General features: G+C 38.8%; 1 protein-coding gene across 1 annotated transcript in view; it reads right to left on the bottom strand.

The window, feature by feature from the left end:
• Nucleotides 1–507, bottom strand: part of LOC106672924 (transcription factor AP-2-alpha) — a 31,616-nt gene extending 31,109 nt beyond the window's left edge. The window contains exon 1 of the mRNA XM_024224599.1: nt 69–507. Coding sequence (XP_024080367.1) covers nt 69–176 — 108 coding nt within the window. The 5' untranslated portion in view covers nt 177–507. The remainder of the gene's footprint in view (nt 1–68) is intronic.
• Between the last annotated feature and the right edge of the window lie 16,558 nt (nt 508–17,065).

The following is a 17,065-nucleotide window of genomic DNA, read 5'->3' as shown; positions in this document are numbered from 1 at the left end:
GAGTTTTTCGCGGCAAAGGTTCGTCGGGCTTATCGTTTGTCCACCGACTATTTCCAGGACGGGCTCACCTCGTTTTCCTCCGTGTCCGAGGGGGGCCTCGTCTCCTCCTCCTTCTCCTCATGGTCCTCGGCGTCGTCGTCGAAGGGTTCCTCGGCTTTCCCGTCATCCCGTGACATGTGTCCTGCCCCGAGGGGGATCCCGGGCGGAAACTGGAATGCCTCGAGGCCGTCGTGGAGGGCAGGAGAAGAGTGGGACAAACTGGTTTGGTGACCCCCGCCTTCGGCCTCAAAACGCCTCGGGTCATCCCGGATTCGAGAAAGAGCATGTAAACTGCGGACGTACCCCCGGAAAACAGTGGGGAAACTGGAGCAATGTGAAAATTGGATACACCAGCCTCTTTACCAATAATATCCTTAACAGTCCCGTCCTTTGATTCCTTCTTAATCTTACTTCTCACAAAAGCCCGGCTCATTTATGAAAACAGTTTTTTTATTTTGTCAAAATCAATGGCAGCTGTTTGGCTATTTATCTATGTCTAAACTGAACACTGTACTGCCTGAAATATCTGTCATTCTGGAATTGAATGGCGAAACGAGTTTGCCTCCATTTCTAACTGACCAAACTAATATATTCAAAATGAAACAAGAAGTTGGCAGCTTATCATTAGTACCCATTAAAGAGTTACAAATATCCCCCCCTCATCGGCCCACACTTACTCATTTACACAAACCGATATATATATATACACACATACATTGTGCAGCTAGACCAAAATTATGCATAATATTTACACTAGAAAAACACCCCCGGCTCCCTTAAAAATCGAAATAGGAGACCCCTACAACCCACTCTCATGCCCAAGGACTGTTATGTCGAGTGCAATGCTTACTCGCTCCCTGTAAGGAGCCAAGGTGCTCGTCGACCAAGTGTGTCATACATTCTTTATTTAATTTATCTTTATGATTATTATATTTATTATTATTATACAAATAACAGATATTTGTTCAAAATTAGCATTCAGAGTAATAAAATTTCAAAGATGGATCAAGTTACAGTTAAACAATAATAATTTATTTTATTTAGATTTACTTTCACTTAAGATAACTTCACTGTTATAAAATAAGAGCATGAAGGTAATAAATCACTATGTAACAATGTTTTGCAGAAAATCTTGCTTATTTATGACTGTTGGGAGAATTGAGCCGTGCTTGTCTTTATTATATTTGGAAATATATAGATGCTTTTGTGGTACAATTAATTAATTATTTATTATTGTCCACTTCTGAATTGTAGTACATTCCAAGCGCAGTTACACAACAAGATCTTTAAATGGTAAGGGACAGATACAAATTGGTGCTTGCACGATGAGGATGAGTCAATGTGTAGTAATGGTAACCTAGGGCGATTCTGAAATAACCCAGGCCGAAAATTAGGTTAGGTATATGAGGTCAGTAAATTCGAAAATTACAGACTGCACATTCCTTTAAAGCAGAATCCGAAGGATTGTGAATGCATCGCCAGAGGGCAGCCTACGGGCCGGCGGTTGAGAATTATCGCAATTTCCTTCCGTAAAGGGTGAAATTAAAAACTCATAAAACGGATTTAATCAATAGAACGTCTTGGAAAGCGGCAGGACGCTTTGATTAGGGGGCGGGTCAGTTGGGGTAGTCCGCACGTGACTTAATGATAGTTCAAGACCGGCTTTTCATTCAGTACTTAGACGTCATGCTATGTGACATTCCAGAGGAAACTGAACCGATGGGCCGGAGAATGCTTATGCTGTACTTAGTCACTTTAATTCAAGACAACATAAAATATTTCTCTGAATTTAGTTTTCTTAATTTCAGCGGCATTAATCATAGGGAAGTCCATCTATTCAGGGTTTCAAAACTGTGCTGTTTGCATCACCCCCCACTATTACTTTGTACGGAGATGAGAGATTAAACCTGTCTGCGTTTATTAGTAGCTAAGAATATTAGGTGATTTTGTAAGAAAATGTTATCCTTATCGATCACTTTGTTCTGGGTATTCTTGCTGTATTGGTCTGTAATTTTTCGGCATTTCGCCATCTTCCAAGCATACCACCAAAGGCAACGACAAGAGAGAAAACAATACTGCAAACCCACTCCCTACGACCTTATACAACAGGCCTAACAGAATCACACTGACAAACTAACAATGACGAAATTGCAGGTTCATCACCGCGCAAATCACAGAAGGAAATTTCACGATTTTGTATGTCTTGTGGATTTATGTTGGCACGCCGAGAAAAATCAGAAGTACATATGAATTGGCCGGACTAATGGTAGAAAAGGTGATACTTGCCTCCTATGCCAAGAAGAAATTTGGAATAATATTGAACCGCCATTATAGGAAGACAAAAAGAAACAATGCATAAAGAAAGAAGCTCAAAGTGACGTGTGAGGTTTCTCTTTAGTTCATAAACCTTGTAGCTTTGGCATTTCTGGAAATTTTCACTAATGATTTTCTGAAGATGGCGGAAACCTGAAATGCGGCTGACAGACCAAAACAACAACGAGTATATCCAAATGATCGGAAACGACCAAGCTTCACTTAGGAAAAAGCTCAAATTCTCAATGAAAGGTTCGCTTTTACAAGGAACAGGCTTGATTGACATATTTATCAACAATGAAATAGTCAAAGTTGTACGAACAGGATTGTAGGTGCAGTCTCTAATAATTCCAATGTTACAATTGTAGATAACACACATTGTATTTTTCCTACCTTAAAATTTTAAAGCTGCAGGAAGGTTATTTATTTCATGCTTGGTTTCTGGCGAATTTCATATTATGTGGAATGCTTCAACACTTTGGCAGGCTTTATAGGATTCTTCGGCTAGCTTCACAGCCATGATGTCTACCTGCAGAGAGAATGATTTTCCTAATTTCTGCCGTTGATTCAGAGGGAAAACTATCTTTCTGTTTAGCATAATTGTAGTGAGTTACACTGTGAGGTACTCTTTTCCAAAAATACTTTACGATCATTTATTAGTGATGGTTGTAAATATTACTGCCTTTTTGGCAAAGTTGTCAGTTTCTTTCGATAACCCCATGACCTGGCACTCACATTAGCTAAACCTTAGTAGTGCTTAGGTTTGAACCGAAGGTACCCAACGTTCTTGAAACTGTCTGTCGGTCTTAGGACGTTTAAGCACTTTTCTGACAATTTCAGGTGAAACTAAATTTTTGTCTTGAATATTGAAAATAGCTAATTCATGCAAGACATATCCTTTCAGACAGTACATACAGTTAAAATTTAATTGGCGAGTCATAGGGGTAGTTGACATTAAACCGGCCAGTTCCCGCCACCATTCACTCTATAAACATAAATGTAACAACTAAGTTACTTTGGTGGGTCTGTGGGGTACTTTATATTCCTCCACAAACCAACCCACACACACTCAAAACATTCGAGCTAATAAATACAGTCACTCAATTAAATACCTACTCCTTCAGATATCCAATCGCAATAATGAAATACAACAGTTACATATGATAATTGATAGATAATTGGATCGGAGGATCTGACTAGTAGAAGGGTCATCCTAACCCGATTAACGTAATGCCATGCGAGACGACGGGCACTTACTTTCGGGCCAAAGCTCGCGTAGTGTCCGGCATGTAGTGAAAAGTTTTTTGATGTGTCCAAAAAAAAAAAAAAAAAATGGAATGTGAGAAGTGATAGGCTCAACTCTGTCCACGCGTGTGCAGATTAGAACTTAAACAAATCCTGCCAAGGGTGGGTTATGTGGGTTAAAGTTTAGAAGAAAAAATAAGAATACCAAAAATGTCTCCCTCGGCTTCGGGAGAAACCGCGTGAGGAACGAAAGGACAGTGTGCATTTATTTTCAATGCCGGTAATTTCTTGTAACGTGAACGGCATAGAATTCAAAATACAAAATAGAGTCGCGAGGAAGAAATTAGGTGGAAAATATGCACGGGGAAAATTCTGAAAACGGCCATTTTTGTAAGAGGGGTGTTAAAGGGTTTCAAAAATAGTAATGACACACGTTACCGCTATTGATTTGACACGTCGAAAATGATATTTAGGGGAGAGTTTTTCCTTGGGTATTTTGTCCCGGTTATCTAAAGAGGGCTCTTAAGGGCGCCGGGATTTCCTTTTTTCCTTTTTCGCCCCTTTCTGCCGTCCATTTCCGCAGACGAGATAAGTCCATGCCCTGGGTTATGCGAGGTATCAATCAATCGCGTCGTCGAACGATCGTCAAAAGTGTCAAAATATGGATTTATCGAGGCTTCAGGCTTTGAAAAAAAAGTTTCAATTTCTCTTCAAAGAAAAACGCTTCCTATCGATTTTCTCTATCAATAAGAGAAATCAGCTTTAAATCCAATAGAGCCCATGCTAAGGCTTAGGGAATTTTAAATTGTTTTAATAATTTTTCACCATTATATTTCGGAAAGGCAAATCAACGGGTTTAACTTTTTACAGAGTAGTTCTTTTACAGGATTATTGGTATAAAAGATTTTTTAAATGGATTTTTTCAATACGTCACTGCAATTTATGCACGCCCACGAGTTTTAACGACCTGCAGTGGCCGTTCAGTTTCTATTATAAAAAAAATATTGAAAAAATCCGACTTCCGATTGAAAACAACAAGTCCATTTACAACTGTCATGATATATGTAAATTTTAAACATAGAAAATTCTCCCAATACCTTTAAATTGATATATGACTGAAGAATGTGGACTAAACTATGTGGATTTGTCTCAATTTCTTTTTATTGAAGCCAAATAAAGGAAAAGGAAAATTTACACAAGCGCCCAGAATATATCAGACATGAGTGGGGATTTGGAACTAGAGGTCCACATTTTCATAGACTATGTGAAACAAGCCGCCGTGCACTCGGTACCCAAAACAGAAGGAACCCCGTTCCTCGAAGGGGGTGCCGTGGTGGACCGAAGAATGTAAAGCGGCGAACAAGGAGAAGAAAAGAGAGCTAAAGAAGTTGAAAAGATATCTCACCTCAGCCAACGAGGAAGATTTTATATTAAAAAGCGTAAAGGGACGAAAGCTGTTGACTCAATGCGTCAATGCGTTCTCAATGGAAGAATATGTATCGGGCCAAATAATGCAAACCGATACAGTTTGGTTCCCGATTACTCATCATCAACAAGACAAGAGGATCTTTAACGTCCGCACCTAGCCTATTCGGCCTTATCGGACATTTTGATTCTCAAGATGAGAGCTGCATACGACGGAAAAGTGTTACCGCCGCAGCATTGTTGTAGTGGTGTCCCGGCCCCTAAGGGTCAGTAGCCACGCTCTCCGCTTGTCCACTCCGAATGGTCGGGCCCGCATTGTGCGTCGGGTCGTACGCCGCACGCGAGGGGCTAACGAGCCGAAATACATNAATGACAGAGGGCCGGATTCTGGAACATTTCTGTCACCCCGTGGTACAGATGGCCATACAACCCTCCTCCGTCTTTGCAAACCGATACAGATATGGGAAATAGAGGAATTCATCGCGGGGAAGACAAAAAACCTCATCAATATCAGCACTAACAATGGACTTGTAAAACCAAAGGCCAATGAGCTCATCCAATACTACGAGGGTGTCGAAAAGTGCAGCATGGAACAGCTTGCACTGGACTTTACGAACTAAAACGAGGAAAATACAACCGAAGAATACAACGAAGAAGAAACCTTAGACGGCCTAAAAGATAAAGCTCCTGATATCGACAGCATGCCTTTATGCGATCCACTTCCCAGGGTGTTTACATTAAGTTATACAATAACAGTTCGGGCGCCGGAAAATACCCGAAGCAATGGCCATCGCAGAATCGATCGCCAAAAAAAGCCAAAGAATCCAGCCAACCGTCAAGCTACATACCGATATAGTTCGCGTAGCCTGGGTAAAGTCCTCGAGTCTACTGTACATAAAAGTTAGCACGGATTTTGAAAATTGGGGACTCTACTGCCGCCATCAGGCGGGATTCCGGGAAAGGCATGGTTGACTAAGTGGTTCTTCGAGGACAAGGTGCAGACCACGTTCCTATATAGGCTGTTTCTTTTACCTCGAGAGGGCCTACGACACGACACGGAGGAATGGGATCTTCTGAAGGCGTCACGAGTTGGGTCTGAGAGTTAAACTTAAACTTAAGTAAACTTCCACAGCAACCAGAAGTTAGGGTTAGGCAAGAAGTACGTTATCCTACTAGTACGATCTCCTAGGATCTATCTAAAGGAGAGAGATAGAAAATGGGATCCCGCAAGGATCGGTACTGTCGGTCAATCTCATTAATGGTATAGTCGACGGCATTGAGCCCCCGATGATGATCTCGCTCTACGTCGACGATGCCGCTATCTACGCACACGGTATATATTTAGAAGAAGTTGGAACAAAAATGCAGACCCCAATCATAAAATTGCCAATGCCGAGAGGATAGGTTTTTCCTTCTCAGCGGGAAAGACGAGGACAGTCCACTTCTATAGACTGAGGAGGAACATGACCCCCCTCAGTTGCTGATGGGGGCCGAAGCCCTCGTATAGGCGGACCGCTCAAGTTTCCTCGGCATGACTTATTAAGCTAAGATGAAGCTAACCCGATATGAAAATGTTGCTTAAACACTTGTAAATTATTAATATAGGAGATACTTATAAAGTCCTGATGAAGAGGGTTAGTAACCCTAGCAGTTCGTAATGTAGTTAGATGCAGTTAATAATGATCAACCTACAAAGGTGTACAAAGCAACTGAGTGTTTTTTTTTACAATTGAACATGTCCTTGATTTTAATATAAAATTATAACTTTGAAGGATGATAATTATATCGGCGATATTAAAGTTAATGTAATAATTAGAAGATGAAGAGTATTCACTGTTTTAGATTGTTTCAAATTAAAATTTCATATTTTTATATAAACACATTTAGATCCACACATGGATTAAAAACAAGCAAAAATTGGCTTTATTAATAAACAAGAGTGCGATTTAAAGATACACGCCTCACACTCCAAGACGTGCGAAATTTATGACGGGGGATTGTGATGACTGTGATGTTCGCCGGCTCATAAATGTATAATTTATTTGTTGAGAAACAGTGCATTCTTTACTTTTCACCGACCTCAGGTTATTATGGTGGTTAGTGTTATATTGTATTCATGCTTTGGATGAAAGTTGGGCCTGCGAGGTTCCGCTATGTTTTATGTAAGGTGATTTAACCACTAGTGTGATTAGTACTAGTAGTAGTAGTGAAATAACTACTAGAAGCTACGTTTTCCATAATTTATTTCGCTGCAGTCAATTGCAAAATGACCGATCATGCAGTATGTTCATGTAGTTACCTCTGTACAAGAAATATCTAAAAAGATGCCCAGTTAAACTTGCTCGTAGATATATTTTTACCTAGGATTTAAATTGATCTTGCAATAGGCAAACAATTCTCCCGGGTTAAAACAATACGGTATCCTAAAATATGTAGTACACATCTTAAATGTTTCTTGCAAAAGATGTAACATTCAAAACGGATCAGAACAACTATTAAGTTGACAGCAAAGAAAGTGACAACAATCCCGACAAACGATTTCGCACCAAAGAATTGATGAAAATTATAAAACGACAACGCCGTTGTCATGAAACTTAAATTTTGAAGGAAAAATGAAATTGAAATATATTGATGCCCGCAGGCATCGTGCCTGTGACTGGTGAAACGTTTCAGCCCAGACATGGATGGCATTGTCTGTACGGATAGGCAATAGCTACAAAGATGTTAGTGTGATATCAAGAAAAGTAGTAGAGCTATTGGTTGTTGTAGAAATAGGTTTTCATGTCACTTTTTCAATCTCACTGATGTTTCGCTACCTTTGGTGGTAGGTTTGTCTCTTAACAACACGCACCCATCTCTGAGGATGATGAAATCATGGCCTGAGAGTTGTTGATGATGAATATGGATACTGGGAATTCGGGTGTTTTGTTCTCCATGCACTGCACCCTTCTGGCTTATTGTACATTCCTAGTTCCTTAGATCAGTATCGATCTGATATCCTTCCCGTGGCACTGGAACTCCGACTCCTTCTACTCGATCCTTCTCCTAAGGAATACTGGGTCATTGACTGTCGTTACTACAATCATTTCTCTGGGTTTTCTTTTCATCACTGGTTATGTATCCATTGAATTGTTGCTTCACATTCGAAGTTGATATAGGTGGCTGTTTCTTCTTTCTCACCGCATAATCTACAAGTGGGATCATCATTAAATATACCCATGTTATTTAGATGTTTTCTCAAATGCCAGTGACCGGTAGTCTTATCAGCCCTCTGTAACTATAGCAGTGACCTTGCCAGTATTAATCAGGGTTGATTTAACATATGCTAACTGTGTATAGAACCTCTAGGGATTATCCATTTCGCCATTTATCCTTTATGGACCCATTCTGTGTTGGAGGATTCTGTGTTTTTGTTATCTCTAGAATACATTCAGGGCCTATATGCTGTAGGCATTGCTAAATTCTCCTTTAACCAGTGTGTCTGTCTTTTTGCTACAAAACATTCCTTGTGTCCAAGATATCATCAGGTTGTTGTGTTTCATCAGGTTTTGGAGGATTAAGATGCACTATATGACTAATTTTGATATGATTTTTTTTTACAAGCGTTGCTTTAATAGCTATTTGGCAATCTGTTCTTGTAAAAATCTTTTTGCCGTTGTAATCTCTTTTAAATATTTCTAAGGCACAATTGTTGCATGTATTTCACTTGAAATATCGAGGTTATGAGTTTGACTGATCACATTTGGGGCTTGTAGAGAAAACGCCTGATCCAATTCCTTCATTTGTTTTCGAGCCATCTGTACACCATATCATTGCATCTGATTTCCTCCGGAATTATTATTTTCCTTTGTACTCTGTTGAGACTTTATAGGAGTTGTAAAGAGTGTTTCCGGGATCATGTAGTCGGTCCACGTTTCTAAAATGGGTGTATGATTGTATTAATTATTATTGTTTACCGTTCCCATCCAATTTGATTGTTTATTCTTCTTGGGGCCTCTCTTCCATTTTCCTTGTAGAAATATTTAAAATGGAGATATAAGGTAGGTTTAGCAGTGTTTCTAATTGACGGAGATGTTCCCCTGTGATACATAGGTTTTCCAGTTTTTGAATGCTGTCTTATGTTCGCCAGATCAAGGTCAAAAACAGCGAGAAAGACGAACCAGGATTATATATAATGATTATTTGTAGATCGTGAGATGCGGTCTGGTGTACCATCTCTAAATAATCATTAATTAACCGTTACACATTAGATATAATCATGTTACATGTTCATCATATCAATTAAAACAAATTTCTCATTTGTTACATATCAACACACAATCCCTTGACAGGCCATAACAGCGAGAGTGTAGGCGGACCACGATGATCGGAAACGACCAAACTATAAGTTGATCATCTCACTGGCCTTAGTGAATAATCTCTCAACCTATGACGGTTCGCATTCTATGTGTTGGAATGGGGATAAATTAGTGCCAATCTGCAATAGACCTATTAATCTAGCTTATGGGTCTCACCTTTACTTCAGTTTTACTATAATAAATCGAATCTCAATTTGGATATATGCCTCAAATCGAAACCTGCATAAATATGTTGCTATTTTCTCTTGAAATTAGATTTCTTGAGATCCTACTGAATGTGAATGTAAATTGTAAATGCATACTGGATAATCTTAATCATCATTTGAATGTAACCACAACACTAGGAATGCCAAAAAAAGTTTCGTTGATACCTAAAGCTGGGGATCGATCAAAAGTGGTGAGCATGTCACTATCTAGCGGCAGTTGGTTCAGGCAAAAGGTCACACTGGTTTCCCGACTTACAGGCAGGACGCAGGCAAGCCGACGAAGCACCACGCTTAAGTTCAAAAAGTTTCTACAGCTAAGTCAAAACTTTGTCGGTCGTGAAGAAAATTTTGAAGTATTCCCGATTTAATCCCTTGTCGTAAAAATCTGATTGAAAATGAAAAAGATATCTAATGGGGGGGGGGGGGCAGCGAGTGGATGAACTCATGTTGAACTGGCCGACATACGATTTCTCTGGGTCCGTGTATTCCCGATGGTTTTTATGTTTTATTCATCATGTCACTTTTCAGGAATGAATTCCTCAAAATTCGATTGTTCTGTTTAATAACTATTTACCTACTAATTATTATCTAGTTAGTAAAGAAATATTGACTTTTGCTTCTTGGTTCGACTAATGTGTTAAATAATAAGAATAAATGTGACAAACAAAAATTATAAGCATTTCTCGTAGTACAGAAGTGTTGGTAGGCAGTTTGCAACATATTTATACCTTGAAGAGCTATGCTTTATAACTTATAACAATAGTTTCTAATTACTAACAAATAACTACTAATTACTACTAGACCCATGTGAATTTGTTGACCCCATATTCAGAAAAATTCAAAACAATCAAGAAACATGAATAATGAGGTGAGTATACAAGTATGCTGTGTATACATAGTTCAAAAAATCCCCCCTCCAAAAAAAGCACGCTTCACTCATAAATTTCCACTACAAGATTTAAATTAATTGAAAATACAAAGAATCGACCGCTTTCCGTCAATGGTCATTCGTGAGGTCCGAGGTGATGCTCTTCGTCGCCCGCTCCTTGTAAGAATTCCTGCTATGTTAATTCTTCATTTGCATTAAATTACTCCCCGGGCGGTTTTTGTACCGGCCCACTTCGGCCCGGGGGCTTTCGTGTCTCCCGAGCATTTTAAAAAAACCTTTTCTGTTATTATAACGAGCTTGGAAAGTGAAAAATCCTCGGGTACCATGTGGGGAAAACACGATTTTCATCTTGGGTGGGGTCGATTGAAAAATTCGAAGGCAAGGAGAAAAACGGCCGACCATTTGGAAAATAAATGAATGACAACGTTCAAGAACAAAAAACCTTTAGTATTGTTGTTAATAAATCGAAGGCGTGTTCTTCAAATCTTCAGTAATAACGGTAAATTATCTATAATTTGGATTTATTTTAGTAACATCGGAAAGACAGTCGGCCAAAATCTTGGTTTTTTTGGCATACTCCATGTTTTGCACTAAGGTTTGCAGGAGAGGAAGAAGGGAAGTCAAAGTCTTGAAACTTTGTTCCCTGGGCGGAAACGGTTCTTTCAACGTCGAAACGCCGTATTTGGATTTTTTTGAGTTTTCAATTAGAACTTTTCCCTCGGGAAAGCTCGAGGGAGGGGGCGCGTGCCCCTTTCCTGGCTTCGGACCTGAGGAATAACTCACTTCTCGTAATTACAGTCGTTCCGAGAGAGTCGTGCTCACGTATCTGCCCCGAGGGGGAAATCTTTGTTCGGAGAGAAGAAATAAATAAAAAGGCTTTCGAAGAGGGAGGGATTTGGGCGGAGCGAGCACGAGCCCCCACCAGATTAAAAAAACAGGGCGTAAATATAAATAAAATAAAAAACAATATATAAAGTAGGATATCGGCCTCTCGGGAGAACAGGATGTGATCGATCGGACCGACGTCCGAATAACGGCCTCGCATCATGTTGCCAACAAAGCAAAAAAAAAAAAATCCTTAAAACAACAGTTAATAAACAATAAAGAGTAAACAACAGAAGTATTAAATAGTCATAAAACAAGTTCAATTAATCAAAGTTATGTTTACATTCCAAAACAAAATTAACACATGGTCAATGCACCACAGTCGGATTGGATTGAATTTATACATTTGGCAACTCCACCTTTTGTTGTATACTAAAATTACCGGCAGACATCGGAAATCATCTAACCCGGGTGTTGGCAGTCTGGGATCAGAACTCGGTCCTAACAGTCCAGGCACTGGGTTGGGCACCAGGGTCTATCAGCCCTCAACCACAGCGTCTCACAATTCACACTCACTCCACCTTAATACTTTCTTACTCAATATTCCACCATATAGCTTATAACACTACATATTCACGCTAATAAGTACATTCTTTCTTGTTTACATACCATTCATTCAAGTAGGGTAGTGGAGTACTCGAAATTGCTTCCTCATCCTTCACACATATATGTACAACTAATCTAATTGAGAGTAAATGAAATACTGACTATTCCATCGTAGGGCCTATAATACTATATATATTCACGCTAATAAGTACATTCCGTTTTATTTTGCACTCTATGCACTCAGTTATGGTGGTGAAGTACTTTAAATTCCTCATGCTCTTTACGCATACAGTATAACTAATTTCATAATTTAGTGAATAGTATGTAAATAAGACAGAATGTACTTATTAGCGAATATTGAGTATTTCATCTACCCTTAATTAGATTAGTTATAAATATAATATGTGCAAAGGATGATGAAGGAATATCGAGAGCTCCACTACCCTACTTGAATTGAGGTGCGTAATTTAATTCTTGGAGAGGTATTGTACCCTGTTTTGTGTTTAAAGCACACCGGTGAGTCCTAGTTCATCAAGGAACTTGATTAATAGGCCCGGTTTCAGTAGTTGAATTTCCTCAACGGTTACGTTGTACAGCCCAAAGCACTTCTTTCTGTGGGCAAGTGTAGCACGACAGTTTGTTAATAGGTGTGTTGGTGTCTCCTCTGCCTCTTTGCAGAATCTGCATGTGCCGTCCTGGATTATTCCGATCTTCTTTAAATGTCCATTTAGTTTGCAGTGTTCTTTTAAGAATCCTGTTAGGATTATGTTTTTTCCTGTTCCTTTAATGCATTCTGTTACTTATTTCCTTCCAAAGTTTGTTAGAAGGTTCTTGGATTGTTTGTGTCCAATGAGTGAGTTCCTTTGTTCCCTCATTTTCTTTTATGCTTATGTCAGGTGCTCATTGATAGTGTGCATTCCTATGCCACAGAAGGGCGCAGATCTTATCAACAGTATAGCAGCCCCTCTTCTTGCAAGGGCATACACTCTTATTGCCTTCCAAATCCTGCACGCGCATTTCCTTTGGTTCTTTGCAAAATCTGCACGTGCCGTGTTGCGTTATACCATTCTTATTCTGATGCTCATTCAGTTCGCAGTGTCAAGAATCCAGTCAGGATTCGAAGTTATTTCCTGCTTCCTTTGATGCATTATGTTGTTTCTTTCCTTCAAAAATTGCCTAAAAGTTTCTTCTTCAAAAATGACTTTGTCTATTTCATTGGTAGTGTGAATCCCTTTGCCACAGAAGGACTTAAGGCCTGTTATCGGTATGGCGGCTCCTCCATTCCTACCTAGTAAGCTCTCTCAATGCCCTCTACTCCCCATATGTCCTGGGACCCAGCAGAGTGACTTTATTTAGCATACAAAGCGAAATTGATCAATCACTGTTCTATCATCATGTACAAACTTCATTAATTGGATTAACAATAATTGTAAAATGATATTTAACTTAACGTACTTAAAATGATACGTAACAATGGGTCAAATTGATTATTAATTATTCATTAAGTAAAAAAAAGATGACTAATTAAAGGTTCAAAAACAACATTTGTTAGATATTTTAATTCAACTTGTTTCACGAATTTGCAATTCAATGAAGCAAACAGCTGTAATCCAAATGAGAAAGTTGATAAATTGTTTTTATTTGTATTGCAATTCACGATAGAAAAAAAAAGAAGGGAGAAAGAAAGCTTTGAAGTCGGTCATAAATTCAACCCTCATTTTCTGACTGCTCCTGAAGATCTCAACAAATTTACACGCCTCCATGTTTAAAATTGAAATTAATTCAAAAATATTAAACCACTAACAAACACTATGAACATTCATAAAAGAAGAATATGATCAGGTTATAGGTGTCAGAGAAAGAAAACATACAAGAGACAGGACAATCATACGGAACTATTACGTATTTACAAATACGTCCATAAAATAGCCGTTATTAATTAATCAAATATACGTAGAAATTATGATCATATTCTGGCTTCACGTAAAATTGTAATATTATGATCAGTTATGGCCAAACATAGAAGCATACTTTGTTCAGTATTTTCCAAGGACAAAATTTAAAAAATACTAAATATTCTACTTTTTCATTTCTTTCTGAAGCAGTTTTTTAAATAGATTTTTTGCAATCACAACAGGACAGGAGGGGACGTCAGTAGCCGCAACGGTAGGCGTTGACACGGCGCTCATCACTGTAAGGTACAGGTCCCGGGTTCGAATCCAGCGGCCCAGCATTCGAACCCGACATACTTACAAATGCGATTTTTTTCAAAAACACCGGCACCCTGAGGGTTTATATGACCTCTGCTGTTGTGAACCCTCGTAAAAAAAAGAAAACAGGACAGGATAGGTCTAACAGTCGCCCGCTACCGTTATTGAAAAGGATTTACCTAATAAATTTAAGATTGGTAAGTAGAGATGTGATATATATATATTACACAGGGCGGGCGACCAGGACCCGAGGGGTTAAAAGCCTGAGTAGGCCCGTACCCCATCCCTAGAAGGTCCGGGACCTGGTCGGCTCACGAGTCCTGTATAAACCTATTGGACCTATTCACAAACCCCAGGATTGTGGACCATTTTATCCTGGGGAGTGTTTTGGTTATGTCCTCTCCTTCGAAAGTATTAAATCTTTCCCTAGCATACCTATCGCATTCTGCGAGGTAGTGTCGGGCCGTTTCTTCTTTTGTTTCGCAGAAGCGGCAGAAGGGGTCTGGTAGAGTACCCATTATGAAGAGGTGTCTTCTCAAGGGGCAATGGCCCGTTAGGATACCTATCAGCCTCCTTATTCCCCTCCTAGAGTTAGAGAATAGCCATTTCGATTCTTTAGGTTTGATTTCCTTCAGAAACTCCTTCGATTGTCTGCATCCTGGACACATATTCCATTCCTTAAGATGTGATATAGGATTTTTAATTAATTTTTAGACAAACTATTAAAAACTTGGTGAAAGTATTTTGGCCAAAGTGGTCTTCCATTTGATAGATATAACTTGCCTGTACTAGTTTTGTTTTGGTCAGACGTGCCTGTGAACTGATTCCAGCTTGATAAGAAGCGAGGCATGGCGGACCTGGACTTCTAGTCGCCTTCTAATCCTCCAAGCTGTACCTTTGAGTCCACCGTTTTAATCCATCTCTAATAGCATCTATTCAGAGCGTTATAATACTTCAAAAATTTAAAATTTAACTCATAACAATCAAAAATTACAAGCCGAGCCTCCCGATCGTCGTAATAGGGCAGTCTCTGTAAATCCGGGGGCACGGGTCCGTCCGGCAACTACCGGCCCATTGACTACCGATTCTCTCGGTCACGTTCCAGAATCCAATTAGTAAATTCAAAAAAGGAAAAAACACTAGGCACGTATGCTCAAGTCGGTAGCCGGGGATGGGCTGCCGGATTGTAATTTCAAAGGGCTTTAATTAACAACTCAAAACGATCTGGAGGAGGAAGCCTTAAATGCTTGCTTACCTGAGCTATAATCGTTTTTACCGAAGGAATAATTTCTCTTTTAATACATAAACAGTTTTAGTATGTTATGTAATATGACGGTTTTTGACTGTACATCGATGGACGAGTCGTAATTGTGCTTTGTATTCATTTCTGATCCTTCTCAAATATTTTTAGTAACCCTCAAAATGTTTTCCCAACTTAGCCAATTTAAAGGAATTGAATCTCTTTTTTTCATTTGCATAAGAACCCTATGAAGTCAAAATAAAAAATCCTATCCTGAAATCCAATATTGAACCTTTAATCAGCCTTCCTAATCAGCCAGGTCAACGTTGATCACAAAACCTTTATATGTAAAAATGTATTATTGTTGTCTTTTTTTGTATCCTCCATTGTCCGATTCTCATCCCGTCCGTAGGTATTCAATATTTTATTTTTTTCCAAAATCTACTCGTAGGTCTTGAACTATTCACTTTTGGAATAAAAAAGCACAAAACGAAAAATATGTAATAAAACATAAAAAGAAACAATAACCATAGTGAACAAAAAAAAAAATTGGAAAAGTACACTAAACACTGACAAAAGAAACAACAATACAGAAGTTGTAAAACCCAAAACTGACTTCATAAAAATCACAAAAAAAGACAACGTAAAAGTGAAAGAAAACACATAAAACATACACACACATATAGGGTACAAATAAAATAATTAAAAACTTTTTTTTACATATTGTCGGACAAAATAAAACATAACTACAAATTAATGTGCTGATGGACTAACCATAAATACAAGGACCATTACAGGCAGGAAAAACTTCCGAGAAGTGTGCGCGTATTCTCTTCAAAAACTTGGGGTCAAAACTTACGAAAAATTAGTGGACTGTCGAAATTGTTTAATACTTTTTATTTTTTCCCAAAGCGAACGAATCACGTACGAATGTACGAATAGGTGGACATAGAAATCACAACACTGGGTTTTTCGTGGTCTAAGCCATGATGGTAAAAAAATGTTTCATGTACGTTGTACCGCTCGGTTTATGGTAAATAATTGGAGAGTTATTATTAAACTAATTCTGGTACTTTTTATCTTCTGACAGTAATACAAATTTACTATTGTGGAATCCCGCCCAATGGAATATCGAATGCTCTGGGGTGACTGTGTGACGTCCGGAGTGTAAAAGTATTTTTTAGCGTGAAAAGATGGGGTTGTTTAAGCCCGCCCCGAGGAATATCGAGTATTTCAGGGGAGTGAATGTGACCAGAGTTCTATGTTTGGGTGTCTATAATAAATCCTAAAATGCTAGCCTCTCATTTTCGTTCATTTTCAAATGAGAGGCTAGCATTTTAGGATATCGACTTAGTTTTCATATAAAAGCAGGTGTCAGTAACAGATTGAGACGCTCAAATAGCTGCAGCCTGAAATATATTCTTGAAAAAGCAAAAAAAGAAGCAAAAACATGCAGAGGGACGGCGATGACCTCAATTGTTTGTGCCACTAAACTTCCCACATTATTATTATTACTATTGTGGAGAGACTTTTTATAAAAGTTTTGGTATATCCTGAACATGTGCCATAGTTGAGTCTGTCTGTGTCTGTGTAGTCTGTGTCTTTAACTCTTCCGAATGCAATGTAATACACTAGAATTTTATTACGTTTATAACAGGCCCATCAGAACGTGTAAAATTTAACATTTAGATTAGACGGTCCAAGTTCCA

The sequence above is a fragment of the Cimex lectularius genome, unplaced genomic scaffold (assembly GCF_000648675.2).
Source record: "Cimex lectularius strain Harlan isolate CLEC.00 unplaced genomic scaffold, Clec_2.1 scaffold46, whole genome shotgun sequence".
Lineage (NCBI taxonomy): Eukaryota > Metazoa > Arthropoda > Insecta > Hemiptera > Cimicidae > Cimex > Cimex lectularius.
Note: the sequence above shows the minus strand (reverse complement) of the source record. Positions and strands in the feature narration are given on the sequence as shown.